Source organism: Lichenostomus cassidix, unplaced genomic scaffold (assembly GCF_008360975.1).
Source record: "Lichenostomus cassidix isolate B80296 unplaced genomic scaffold, HeHo_3.0 HiC_scaffold_607, whole genome shotgun sequence".
NCBI classification, from domain to species: Eukaryota; Metazoa; Chordata; class Aves; order Passeriformes; family Meliphagidae; genus Lichenostomus; species Lichenostomus cassidix.
The window spans coordinates 36,241-51,143 of NW_028147975.1; the positions used below are offsets into that span (position 1 = coordinate 36,241).

The following is a 14,903-nucleotide window of genomic DNA, read 5'->3' on the forward strand; positions in this document are numbered from 1 at the left end:
TATATTTGGTGAAGTGGAATTATTCATGGGGGGCAGGATGACAGTAAATCATGAGGACGGGGTGAATACAGAATCTGCTGGACAGAATGTAATACTCAAAAGTGGCTCCAAAGTACCACACACACTACAAGATGAAATGGGTGTTGCTTAATTCTTCATCTTCACTGGCAGCAGGGAGCTTAAATTTTCTTTTGCATAGAAAACCTCTTCAGAGTGAAATGAAATAATCTGCTTTTTAGAAAGGGAGTTTGTACTGCAGCTACAGCCACGTTCCAGCAGTGACATTAAATAGGTGGCAGTCATGGCACACTGCCAGCTTGGTGCTGAGGAACGTCACCTGTTGTCTTTCACAGGTGGCTGTGATATAATGTCCCTTTCACTTAGCCAAAAGGAGCATCTTGAAGTTACAACTGAAACACTAAAGTAGGCAGAACTGGAGTTTTCAGGAAGCCTATTCTGAACTCCACCTGTTCTTTTAATAGAAAATAGTCTTTGGAAAAAAAGGCTCAATCCATACCTGAGATGCACTACATCTGCTTATCTTTATTGATTGTATTTATTACATTAGACCATCCCAGGGTGATTTATTTGTTCACTAGTCCTGAAGAGCAATAGAGTGAATCATCAGAACACAATGGGTGTGTAAGCCTCCCCTGCAAGGGACAATCCAGCCCAAGTTGCTTTAGCTGAACCTTTCAAAAACTTTAGCAAAACTTGTACCTTTCCTTTGAGTAATTTACTGTGAAATCTCTTACTGGGGGTTGCCTCATGAACTTGGCTGTAAATCTTCTGTTGGGCACTGCTATGAAGCAGTGAAAGAAAGTTTTGATAGGCTTTTTCCTGAAACACCTTACCTGGAATAAGTGAAATGGTAAGACCTCTGTGCCTGGGGTGGTCTGATCTATGAAAACATCTTGGGAATAACTTACATGAACAAAAAAGCCCCATCAAAACTGCTGTGTTGGATACACTGCCATTCCTTATATCAGGTGTTTTTATGCTCTTGCCTCATCTGCAGGATCTGGCCAGTTCATTGTAGTCAAGCTTTGGAACACAGCCTTAGTAAAGTGGCTTGAGAAATTAATAAAAATAAATGCTGAGTTAAGCAATGCTAGCAATTGCCAAAACGTAGAGTTCCTTATATTACAAAATCTGAGTTGACCTGAAATGGAGCTGATGGTGTTTCAGTTGGTTGGGGTTGTTTTTTACTATTTATTTCCCAGTTTTATTAACTGGTCTATATAGTGAGAAGCCTGAGAACTCATGCTCTGCATTGGACTTTTGCACACAAAGTGCCTACCCCAGAGCCAGCAAATCCTGCTGTAGGCAGACAGAAACACTGAAATGACATGGAAAGTTCATTTAAAAGTTCATTCATGTAAAAGTAAAGAGTTCAACCCCCCCAAGTTATAGACATGGAAGAGATATGTGTCAGAGAACACAGCTTTGTGCCTGTTTGATAAGGGTACTGTACAAAATGTCCAGTATGGGCTACATCTTTCCTTGTAAACCATTTCCTATAGGGCGTTACTTTTATCTAGTACAGCCCCAGTCCTGTGCAAATTGAAACCTATTGTGGAAATTAAACAAGTATAAACCTGACTCACAAAACTGAGATTGCCCCAGTCTAAGTATTTAGGAATCTTAACAGTAGCAAGTTGAAATTCTTATGGTCATGGCAATCGATTTCTCTTTTGCCTTCCCTTATGCCCAGTGAGTGCTGTGTCACTTATTTATGTAGCTGCTTGGGCTCAGAGGTTTGTAAATACGAAAAAAAATATTTTATCTGAGAGGACTACAGTTCAATAGTGGAGATGTTCAGAAGGTGAAACCCACAGCAAATCAGCTGTGGCAGGGTCTTGGGAAACAACTATTGCAACAGTTAGTGAAGAGTGAGGTTATGGAAAACATTCCTGGGCCAGGCCCAAGAGAAGGATCGCTGCCTGGCAGCTGGTGCTACTCTGCATTGCAATTTGTCCAGTCTTTATCTGAGCTCTAAAAACCTTCACTTAGATGGCAAAAGAAGGAAGGACTTTTGCATTGGGATGATGGTGCCACCTACCCAAGCCAGTAACCTGAGTCAGCAGCTTTCAAAACTGTGGTCTTGTGCTGAAGGCTCTGCTACACAAAAGCACTTGCATAATTCCCTTCTGTAAAGCAATTCCCTTTCTATGCTGAACTCACCTTGCAAGGACTCCTTGGTCTGTACAGAAGTGCAAAGCCTTCCCACATTAGTGCTGACTGAAAATGTCTTGCTCTCACCTAGACTGAAAGGTGCTGTTACTTCCCAAAGAGATATTCATGAGGAACATGAGTGATGCTGCATTTTACACCTTACCTGTCTGACTGACCTGCTGAACCTGGTATTTCCTGGGGCGACAGATACTATTTTGTAGTAATCCACCACTCTGGGATAAGGAAAGAGCTTTTGTATTTCCCCATCAAACCTTCCAGGAGGAGATCCAAACCAATAAATTGTTTTGAGACATATTTTTGAAAGGGGATTAAATGGAAAGAATTTCCTAACCTTAGCTGAACAGAGCATTAGTGAGAGCACTGGTAGCCCAAGTCATGGCCTAGGTCTGTATACATTCTAACTAACGACCACAACATTAAAACCACCATAAAATGCTTTAAATTCCTTCATGGCTTATTCTGCTTTGCTGCAACATCCCTCAAGATCAAAATTAATCCTTGCTGAAGCTGTATCCTTGCTGTATGAAAATAAAGCTTCATCACATGTCTGCAGCACAGCAGCCTGCAAGCCAAGAAGCTGGATGACAAACTATTCAGCTCACCCCACCAGCTTGCTCTGGGCCTCTCTGGGGTACTACAAACCAATGGGCTGATTTTTTCCAGTGTGATAAAAATAAATTGTTACCCACAGTTCTTACAGAGTGGTTGCTGTTGAAGATGTTTCCCAAAAGAAATGATGTTTCACACCTTTGACCAGCACCAGCCAGGCCAGCAGCCCTGTGAGACTCAACTGTCCAGCTCTGTACGAGCCCACACCTCCAAGGACACATCCACCCTTCCCAGAGGCTGCTCAGCAATTCCTGATCCTTACATTTCTGAAAGGACCTCAACACATGCGTCTCTGCTTGTGAGACAACTTTCATTTTAGCAGCACCCCAAGCAGAACCTCTCCACAATGGATACTGAGTACCACAGCCACAATGCCAAAACCCACAGACACACTGCTCCTGCCTCTGCCAAACAACTAAAGGGATCAAGTCCTCTTTGCAGGAGGAAATGAGCAGAGAAACAGAGGCCAGTGCTGGTATATTATTCCCAATTAAACAACCTGCCTTTCAGTAAAAGGAAAACATTGTCCAGACACCATTCTCCTGTGTTCATCCTCCCAAATGTCACTCAGATCTGTTGGCACATGTCAAGAAAATGTGACAGCACCTCAGTGTTTTCTAGGTATTTTGTGCAGACTGGGGAACAGAGGGGCAGAAGGACACACTCCTCTTCCCTGAGGGTCCCACAGGACAATTCAGAGATTTCACTGCTGATGCAGAGGAGTTTCAGTCACTCTCAAGTCACGGAATTTGTCACTCACTGGGCAATCTGTCCATGGGAGAAAGCACCAGGAAAAAAAAATAGGATTTTATTCTGTTTTTATATAGTTTTTAATTATTATCACCCCCCTAACCTCAGAATGAAGTCCTGATTTTTACCATTCTCTTCCAGGAAGTGACCCTGATTTCTCTTTTCAGTGATGCACGGTTGGTGTCAGAAAATATACAAGCAAACCTTACAATCCTGGGTGGGAAGGAAGCAGAATGACTATATCCAGTTAGTACACCCAATGGATCCCACTTCCACTGAAGCCAAATGTTTCATCCATTCCAACAGGGCAACAAAATGAACAGGGAACAGCAAGTATAAGAGAACAAAGCAGAAAAGCAGGAGGCTGGAGCTCACAGACCACAAACAGATGGTAGCAAACAAGCAAACAAGCGGACAAAAGGAAAACACAATCACAAACTCCAGAAAATGATAAGTCTGTCTAGTTAACCCCCTTTCTATTGACCTACAGATTTCTTGAGACAGACAGATCTGAGACCACCTCCATCACTGACATGCTGCTAATGCAACGGACATTAAAATGACCTTCAAGTGACAACTCGCCACAGGATAACCATGACAAATGCAGCCAGATAGTCATCTCCACCTTGTCTGCAGACACGAGATGACATTCCATAATACACTTGTGTCAAAAGAAGGAAAATGCTGGATGGTCTTTTTAATGGGTTTGTCTGTAGCAAAGGGACCCACTGGAGATCTAATTTACAGAGGGAGGATTTGACAGAATGAGCTTATGAGGGAGCTGTGTGTGTGTGTGGGGATGTGTGCCTACTGATGGGAAGGCTGCCTCAGGAAAGTGCATCCAATTATGCTTTTACAGGCAAAGTCACCATATTCTTGTAAAATTATAGCACCTTCTCTAAAAATTGGTCATCTTGCACACTGCAATGTGACAGAACAGGCCAGCAAAGGCAGATGTGAGGAGGGTGACACCTGTGTGAGATGAGAAAAGGCAGAGATAAAGTACACAAAGCAGAAATAAAGCAGGGCAGGACAACTTTCAAAGGCCAGAGAAATGTTTCCATCATTTAAGAAACTATCAAAACTCTACCTGAAATCTGCTAGGATCTGCCACAAGGAACTCACCAGCACCACAGCAACCAACCTCAGGTCTTTGGAGTTATTAGAAAGGCTCTTAATTTGTTCTTCCTACACATCCTCCTGGCTGGATGACGGCTGCTGGCTGAGCAGTCAGGCAGGAGGCTGGTGATGGAAGTTCATCTCCTGTGACATTTCCCCCATTGTATTTGCACTTGACATCAGGACCCCTTTGAGACCACAACACTAGAAAAGGTAGGAGATACCAAACTGGCCCCAGAGCATTACAAACAAACATTTCAAACACATTTATTCCAACCATAGACACATCACTGTTTTATACCAATTGGGAGAGCATGGCCATTCTCCACCCCTTGAACTTCAGTATTTCTCAGCTGTGGTATTGCTTTCCCAAGTGGGCATTTAACACAAACAGGAATAACAGGAAAGGGGAGGTGCTGGGACAGCTATGGAAAAAGACTTGTAAATAAATAACTCCTACTGGTGTCCAACTGCTCAGCACCAGCACTGCCAGTGGTCAACACTTCCAAGGAGAATAATAATGAATAAATAAATAAGGCCCTGCTAGAGCTAAAGTTTCCTACTTTTCACCACTCTACACACTGTTCCAAGCTTTGTGCCATGGAGAGATTACATGGACCCCAAATACAAATCCAAGCAGCATTCCTTCTTTCAAAGCCCTCAGGCTCCATTTGTTAACCTAGAAGTTAATTTACTCTGTGGTAGACTCCTGCTCCTGCTAGGTAACCTCCCAGAAAGAACAGATGGACTGAGCCACTGGATTACACACACACAAGTGAAAACACATTTAACAACTGCAACCAGATGCAAACTTAGTAAGCAAATTAATGTAAAAAAACCCCAAACTGAACAGAAATAATTCATTACAGCCAAGGAAAGATTATTTCTCTACTCAAGCATGTGTGTTGTGCCTCTTACAGGGAATGACACGTTTTGGAGAGTGGGGGAAATATCAGACTATTTAAACACAGGCAACTTATCACAGTGCAAAAGTCTACATGAGACTGGCTCAGGATATCACCATGGGACCAAAAGGCACAAGAACAACAGTCGGCTGAAGTGACAGGAATGACCAAGATGGAAGAACACAACTCATTTCAGATACAGAAATGTTTAATGGCGTTAAAGTGCTACTTTAATGGGGACCATATGCTAACATTTAAACACAATTCCACTGCACTGCTAAATATGGTTGTCTTTATTTTTTTACTTTATTTTACCTCTTTTTACCCAACCCTATCTAAAACAATAAAATAAAATCTAAAGGACTGAAATTAACAACCCATTCAAATCAGCAATAAGTTATGAATTTTATAAAGCATTTTTTTCCTCTTTTTTTTCTTAGTAATGAGGGGTAATTAAATTACTTAAGGATATACAAAGTTTCAAACAATGCCATAGGTGAAGTCTCTATTAAGGTTTTTAAAACTTGGAAAATAAAATAATCCTGGCCATTAAAAAGACAAAAATAAAAAAGCAAAGCGCTCAAAGTGCAGGTTAGAATGCTTGTCTTGGAGAAAATTAGAAAACATTCGCTATAACAGCTCTTAACAGCACCTGCACAGATAAGATGGCAAGGCCCTTGGGAACAGGACGTGCAGTCAAAACGTTACATTAACATGAGAGACGTGCTGAGCTTAACTAGGTTAACTACTGGACTGGAACTTCAAAAATCAGCAAAGGGAATGATTCTAAAAAGAAAACTGAAGAAACCCCCACCAAACCTGGCCTCTTCCAGCTAGCACAGCCTTCATCCATTGTGTGCATGGCAAAAAAAAGCATCTTTGCATTTCATCGGGTCAAGTGCTTCATCAAAACAGAGATCTTTTCATGGCATAAATTCATATAAAAGACATCTAAGGTTTCATATGGACAAGCTCTAAAAAGACGCATCAGACTTGGGGTGTTTTCCCTCCCAACACATTTACAAATGTTTATCAAAAAATCGCTTCAAATAAAAAGGTCATAGTGGCTCAGTATCTGGGCATGACTGTCTGGTGTGTCACCTCTCGAGTGCTGGTTTCGTTCTGCCCTCAGCTGGCCGTGTGCCTGCGAGGGACACACATCTACCGGGGACCTTCTGGCGCTGGCACAGCCCCGGGCGTGACAGCCCACCGTGTGCTGGTGGATTACAGGTGTGTACCTCCTGCTTTAGCCACGCTTCAGAGGTACTCACTGTTTGAATGATGTCCAACAGAAAGCTGAGTTGAATGGTGTTCTCCCCTGAACATCTCTCTTTGCTGCCTCTCTCCCTCTGGGCACAGAATGAGACCTTAATCATTATTGTCACTGTTATTCCTAGGCTACGTAAGCCTTCTCAGATTTCCTAGTACATTATGACAGCATTACATTGTGATAAACTGTAGGATAAAGTCCTTTTAGGACCACAAAAGCTCTTCAGAAGGGCCTAAATTAGGTTGTTCAACCTGAATGCAGCGTAAGAAATTTTGACATTTCTCAGATCTCATGACAGAAAGAGAGAGATGAGTAGTCTCTAGTATCCTCTTTCAAACAATTTCAAATAAATTCAAAACAAAGTGTTTCATCACTAAGGTCTAGATCCAGGTCCCACAGAAACAAACGGATTTCATTGACTTCAAAGGGACTACTGTTTGGTCTAAGTTTTTGCCAGCAGAAATTGGGATTGGTAACATGACCAAATGAACAAATATGGGTTTCTGGGGAGGCTTCCCTTACCCAAAAAGCTTTATATACAGGTCTCTCCAGGCCTAGCTGTCAATATGTCAATTCTGAAAGAGGATACTGGCATCTAGGACCCAGTTTGATCACCCCAGTAAAATCATTCGCCCTGCACTGTTGTCTCACTTGGTTCTAGGAAGCAAACGAGAGCTTGACACTGGCGCTGGAGTAACCCTCGTCACTCCCAATACTCTGCAAGCTGCTGTGATCATCAATGTCACTGATGCTGGTTGTGCTGATATTGTCCACTTCTCCATGGGAGAACTCTGTGCTTTCAACGTCCACTTCAATCTCTTCTAGAAAGGGAAACGAGAGAAATGCACATGGGTTAGCACCACACACCCAACTGCCCCCTTCACGCCAGCGAGCTCCCCAGCACAGGGAATGAAGCAGCCATCCTGCAGGAAGGTTTTCAGTGTTCCTCCTGGAATGGGATGGGTTGTGGCCATGATTTACAAAAAGATTAGAAACCAGCTTGGAGTTTTTTGTAGGGATTTGGCAAAGGGGTTTCACTCCTCCACATGATGGCCACACTGTCAGCATAGGTGAGCCACTCCACACACTGAGCTTGTCCCACTCCCTCTTTCTCTGGAGGTCTAATACCCCCCAGTATTATATAAAAGAAGAAGCAGGTAAAATTGAGTGCAAGAGAGAAAATGCAGCATAAATTTACCCCTAAAAATGCTATTTGCTTGACATTATACTGCCACAGCCAGGACCACACACAATTACAATGCATTACCATGTGAATCTGGGTTACTCTCATACATGCTCACTGGATTTTGGAATACACGTCCTCTTTTGAAGAAAGACTTAAAAAGCAAAGATCTAATTAACCAGGTATCTTGGTGCACATATTGTTCAGGAATTTTCCAAAGGATTTTTGTTTTAAACTACAGATTCATACCGAAACTATGCAGCATCTTTTGGTCTGTCAGTAAATATCAAACCATCTATTGTGCCTAATGTTCTCTCCACTGCAGGGGTATTTTAAAAAGAGGAGGTTATCTTAATTTACTTAGCCATTCAGATATCTCTAGCCAGTTTTGACTGAGGAGATGAACTCTATGGGAAGTTTGGGGGCAAAAAGGTGGGGGGGGCAACGGGGTAAGTGTGTGAAGCATCTGTTCTAGTCCCATTAATACCTTCTTACTTTTTCCTTGTGTTGCCAAGAGATTCAGTAGACCAAAGAACACAATGGGTATCTCAACTTGACCATCACTTTCAATGCCACAGAAATAAGCTCAAGTTGACAGCAACAACTCTTCCAGACTTAGAACTCATGCAAATACTAAACTCTCCATATCTGTGTGTGTGTACATGCTTATGTGTGAGCAGAATCAGCAACCTAAACATCAAAGGCCATAAGAAGGGGAAGCTGAGAGACAAGAAATGGATTAACTCATTCTCTCACTTCAGAGTCCTAGGAATTCCATGCTGGTTCAGCAACACCCACCTCGCTCCGAGTCCGAGTGATCCGAGGAAATGGTAGATCCAATGCTGTCCATTCGTATTCGCTCTATCTCCTGAGGACCCTGTAGTTGTTCCAGTCTTCTCTTTAGGAATCTTTGTTCTCGTTCCAGGTTCTCAAGCTGGTGTTGGCTTCTTCTCTCAGCCTCTTCAAGTTTCTGACATGATCAAATATAACTCAGTAGTTAGTTTCATCCTTTTCTCCTTCCTTCCCACATCCACCTGTCTTGCTCAGACCTTCCCAGGTCCCAGAAGGATTTAAGCTGCAAGTGCCCTGAACCAAGCTGCCTCACAGTCTCTGAGCACAATGCCATCTCCTCATGTCTTTCCACCTCTCAGGTCCTGATAAATCATACCCATTAGTACAAATAGTCTCTGAGGAGTGAGGCTCTCCAGGGGAATTGCAGCAGTTAGTGGGTCATTCCAGCCGGGATTGGACACCTGCATTACCATCTCTGCCCACGCAGGGGCCTCCATCCCCCGGACCAAACCACTGCAGGGTTTCTTACGATCTGCTCCAACATAAAAACGTGCCCTGGGAGTTCTGTGTTCCTTACTGCATGGTTTAGAAGGATTTCTCAGAAACAGTTTTCTATTCAGTGAGTGATTTACATAACCTACGACAGATTTCTTTGATCACGGCTGGGAAATCTACCAGGGCACTGTTCTTTGTTTCCTACGACAAGCACATTGCATAAGAAGGAGTCATTTCAGGCTAACTCTGTCCCTTTGGCAACACTTTTCCTTCCTCATCACCCACCTTCCTTCTCTATATCCTGACCTGCAACAAAGTATTTCAGCCTCTCGCAGACACTGACAATGCTGCATTTTCTTTTCATGTCTCACTTTGCCAAAAGTGAAGCTAGAAGTGCACTGGACTAGCTGGAAGGTTCACACATATAACTCCAGCAAGCCAACCTTGTCTCATACTCTTGTGGTTTGTGCTAATGCTTCGGCAGTGGAAACTCGCTAGCACATCAGAAAAAAAACTGCATTTCCCGTCAAAATGCAGTCATTCAACAGTGGGTATGTTTTTCTTTAAAGAGATGCAGCTGTCAACAAATTATCACAATACAGAACAAGATCCTTGCTCTTCAAATCCGTAATTTTCATAGTTAAGGAGCTCATTATGGGCTCTTCCAACAATGTGGCTTGTAGAAATTACAAATTGTTAACTAGGAAAGCAAGGCTTGCTTGCGCTTTTAATTAATTTATATATTTTTTAACATTGTTACGTTTCCTTCAACAGAGCTAGCTCTAGGCAGCAAAAATGAGCAACTGAATTGTACTGCCCAAGAGCCCACGCTGAAAGCTGCTGGGGCAAGCAGCTCTTACCTTGATATGTGCTTTGGCTTTGTTGAGCAGCCCAAGCGTGGTGTGCCGGGTGCAGTCTGGTCCGAGCGGTATCAGAACTTTTAAGCGTTCTAGACACAGGCGGAGATGAGCTCGGCTGCAAGGGGAGAACAGGAGGATCAGAGCCATGCTTTCTGCAAGGAAATGTGTTTTCTTTCACTGCTGCCCCCTTACAAGGCAGTTTTCAGGTTACTCTGTTTACGAACATCACAAGATTCCCCGCAGGTACCAGGACAGACTGCCACTAAACTATTTACACTTCAAACATCAGCTGCTCACCAATACCTGCATTATTGCTAACCTCTGACAGACACTGTTTATTTTCTTGCTGTCTGAACTGATAATCTGACTCATCTGGATGAACTTTGTGCAGGGGCAAAGGCACACAGTAAAATGGTACAAGTATCTCATGGGTTTCCACTCTCTCCGAGCTACTTGCTGTCTATTTTGCTGAGAACTTTTGTGAAAGCTGTTTTGAATGACTGCTACCCCCTGCATGCTTGCTCTTTGCTAGCTCATTTGTCATGAGCTGACCTGAACACCTTGTTTTTGCATGAAATTAAGATCAATGAGAAAAATGGTCAGTTCAAAACAATGAAACAATCCCTGCTGGCAATTAAAGGAGCTAGAGGGATGGTAGCTCCCAAGAACTGCACTCTCACTCCTTCCTGGGCCCAGGTCTGAAATGCTGCTAGGGGTGTAAGGTCTGTGGGAATGAGAGAACCCAAGACCTTCCCCCAGGCAGACTTCTGACCTTGGCTCACATCTACAAAGACAGGCTGCAGCACAACAGTGCTGCTGGTGATATGAACCATTTTCTGCAGAATATGGCAACATGTTCTGGGGTAAATGGTTCAGGCAGCAGTGGCAAAGCACATCGTCCTCAGGCTGCAGAGGCAAACTGTTCCCACTGTCTCCTCTTCTGGATCACATATGCAGGGATGAACAGCAGATTTATGGAAAACTATCGAGTGCGGGTTGCCTTTTTCCCCTCCCTCTCTCTTTCCCAGACATTAATGATTTATGTCCAAAGTTGTCATCCCAATCAATAACACAATGACATCAGCTTTACCATTCACATGCAAGAAACACCAGTGCAAAAGAGTCCTGAAAGCCTATCCCAGCCCCTGTTCATGCACAAAGAAACTGAATCTTAGACTGATCCATCTCAATGCAGGGGAAGGGGAAAAAAAAAAGAAAGAAAAAAAAGAGCATGGACAGTTCATTTCCATTTGTTTTTCAAATGCACTATTGCACCCAGTTTGAAAGGGGTGGGGGAGAGGAGTCTGTAATCAGGCAATTATGTCAGTGACAAGCAAGGATGATTAAGGGTGGAAGGGTCAGGGGTTTTGCTGATGAACTGTCAGCACAGGGGAGTGTTCACTGGCCGCGCTGTAGCTGTGAGCTCCTCACAGTTTCTACCATAAATCTCTTTGCGAAAGGTCCATCATTCTGCCTCAATAAGAGTCACAGGGCTGCATATGACCAGCAAGGGCCTTGAAGAAAACGTGTTTTCCATTAAACATTAACAAATAGAAGGGAGGGGAAAGGGAAATCATAATCCAAAAATCAAACTGAAAGAACAGTAATCACTTCAATCTCATCTCTTACTTCTCAGCTTGCTCTAGGGCAAACCCCACTGTCACTAAACCCATATGGCTGACATGGGGGGATTTTGTCTACCTGGAAGCCAATTTTCAACACAGAGCTTGCTCAGGAGTTGTGTGAACCCACTACAGGTGTTTGCCCTGTGCTCCATGATGACCCATAGGGCAAACAATGAAAAAGTATTGCTGGTTCACACTGGCACTACAGTTCATGTCCTCTCTCACGAAGTTGAACACTGACTTCTTGCAGAGAAACTACGAGGATCTTGTGATCAAAGACATTTTGGGTTTTGAAACCCATTTTTGGATATACCACAGACTTCTTGAATGGCCACACAGGCGAGTCACTGAGTCAGAGCTGTCAGAGCACAGCCATCAAGCTGCAGCACAGAGCAGCACGTGTCTCCTCACAGCACAAGTACAAGCTCCAGCCACACACTTCACCTACGAACTGGCTGCAAATAAAAATAAAGCTCAAGCAGAGCTCAGATCTCGGGGCTCTACCTAAGAGCAGACTGCTACATGGCATCTGCTACAAGCAGGTACCACAGACCTGATGGCAGCTCCCAGCACATGGTGAAAACCCAATTATTTGTGTAACAGCAAAAAAATAGTTTGGGGAATCAACATCTAACCAGTGGCAAAGGTATCACAGTTCACTCCTGAATGCAGAGAGAAATGGACAACACATCTACAGCCTGAGCTTTGGGCTGATTCTCAGCACTGTGTTTTAACAGGCACAGGGAAGGTGCTGCACCAGGAACCGCAGTTCCTGGAACCAGTGATCAGCTTCAGACAGGAGCAAGCACTGGCTGGATTGCTGAGACAGCAATCAAAAGGGTGGCACTGATCTGCCATGTCAAAAGCGGAGTTTTGTGCAGACTGAACAAGATCAACTCTTTTAAGCACCTGAAAGCTACAGGCAAAAGTCCAGGCAGGTAATAAAACCCTAGACACTTGAAAATTTGCCACTGTGCCCCAGGACCCCACGGTGGACTGCAGAAGGTTACTGCTTGTCCCATGCTCATGCAGACCATTTTCAGAGAAGCCACTCCTGCCTGTGGCTCGGCTGGCCACTGGCCAAAGGCTGTGGCCTGCAGCAGGGGTGATGGGCTGAGCCAGCACACCAGGCATCAGGAGGGGACACCTGCCTGGGACATGGGTGTGGTATGAGCTGATAAACTCACAATGGCACATAGCACAGCTTGGGCTGCAAGCGCAGTGCAGGGACAGGTGGTGTTGGCTGACCTGAGGCAGGTTTGGAAGAGATTTGACCAAAGCAATTACTTCTGTGCTGCTGTTGGATTTTCCCCCTATCCTGCACTTCAAGCTGAGCCACACTGGGATAGGAAAGAGCAACCAAGCCTGCAAACTGTCCTAGCATGTGAGCATGTCACTTTTCTTCAGAGAGATCAAACTGAACTTCCCCAGCTGTTTCCCTTATGCAGTGTTCAATACCTTCCTTACCTTTTATTTTTAAAATCTAACCTGATCACAGTCCCTGACCTCTCTTAACTCCCAACAGCCCCAGCGGACCATGATGGGTTCTTAAAGCAGAGAGCACACACTGCAGGTCTCACACACTGATGGGTACATGTGAAATGAAACTCCAGAGCCCTGGGAGGAGGTGGAGTCCCTGTTCACTGGACTGGACATGGCAATGAGGGCTACGGTCCAGCTGACAAAGTGGTGATTGGTCAAAGGTTGAACTCTATGGTCTTGAAGGTCTCTTCCAACCTAAATGATTTCGTGATTCTTTGAAAAGCATCACAAAAGACTTAGCTAAAAGACCTTTTCAGACAGAAAGCAATTGCAAGCCCATTAATCTTCCTTATCCAGTCCTGGAGCTGTCCCTGGGCAGCTGTAATTCCACAGGTCAGGCCATGATGTGTCTTTTCCCCTTGTTTACCTGGGCTCTGTTGCAATGTGGCTTTGACAATGCTGCAGGCTCTTGTATTCAATGAAAATACCAGCATTGTGCAGCCTCCAGACAGAGCCAGACGGCTTTCCATGTAAACCACTGGATTATGCCAATATTTGACGCATCTGCCAATATCTGGAAAAACAAGTCTAAAAGCCCATATTGTTATATAACAGAGAAACAAGGAGGGCTTGGTGCAAAGGGCTGCTGCCTCTCGCTGCCTTGATCCTGAGGAAGACAGAGGATGACAGAAGGAGAATTCCAGTTTCAGCAGAGGCTGAAGCTTTTGCATGTTAGCTGCAGGGGAGAGGGGAGAAGCTGAAGCCCTTCCTCCTGCCTAAGTGGGCTTGGAAAAAATCAGGCTCTCACAGCAGCATCTTAAGCATATTGTAGGTGCTTGATGTGCTGAAGAAGAAATCTGTGAAGGATTTGAAAGAAGGGGGCTCTCCACTTTCCCAAGAGATCAGCCTGGTCCCCCCTTCCTGCTCAGCTTGATGAGAGGGCAAACTACTGTTTGAAATTCCCATGTTGTGGGGGCATCAGGATGACCAAAAAAGGAGCAAAGCACCTGAGAGGCTTCACAAAACTAGAGCCAAACACAAGCTGTGTCTTGAAGAGCTGAGGATCACCTTTTACTCTGTTTCACTCACGGCTAGGACAGAGCCCCTCTGCTGCTTCTCCTTTCTCCTCTGTGTGGGGCCAGGAGGAGACTAGAGGCAATTTCCTCTGGGATGTGGAGGGCAAGCAGAGCAAGGATGCCCTCTCTCCTCTGCCAGGAGCTGCAACAGGACAGGAGACTGAAGCAGAAGGACAAGAAAGCCAAGCAGCTTCACAGTGTCAGCAGATCCACAAGAAGTTGTAGATGGCTGTATGTGGAGCAAGGGAGCCCTGGCCCTTGAAATAGCAGCCCCACTGCTGCCCACTGGGCACCTGCTGTTCTCCCTGCTTTTCCTTTGTGCCTCTGCAAAAGCTTCTGATTGTATTTGGATTATCTGACTGTATTTGGTTTATCTACTTCTACCCCTAGCTCCCCTCCAAAGCCCTCTGTCCTGAGCCTCTATCAGAGGGGAGCCTGGCTCTTGCTCTGTGCAGCCCCCCCTTGCACTTGGCTCTGCCTGGCTGCAGAGGGCTGTAATTTCACAGCCTGCTCTCCTCTCTGGCTCCCAATGACATCACCC

The 14,903-nt window shown here is 44.5% G+C and overlaps 1 protein-coding gene across 1 annotated transcript in view; it reads right to left on the minus strand.

Annotated features, from left to right (window-relative positions):
• Positions 1 to 5,769: 5,769 nt before the first annotated feature.
• MXI1 (MAX interactor 1, dimerization protein) overlaps positions 5,770 to 14,903 on the minus strand; it is a gene marked incomplete at its 5' end in the record, with an annotated part of 28,953 nt that continues 19,819 nt past the window's right edge. The window contains 3 exons of the mRNA XM_085048224.1: positions 5,770 to 7,670; positions 8,831 to 9,002; positions 10,180 to 10,294. Coding sequence (XP_084904350.1) covers positions 7,507 to 7,670; positions 8,831 to 9,002; positions 10,180 to 10,294 — 451 coding nt within the window. The remainder of the gene's footprint in view (positions 7,671 to 8,830; positions 9,003 to 10,179; positions 10,295 to 14,903) is intronic.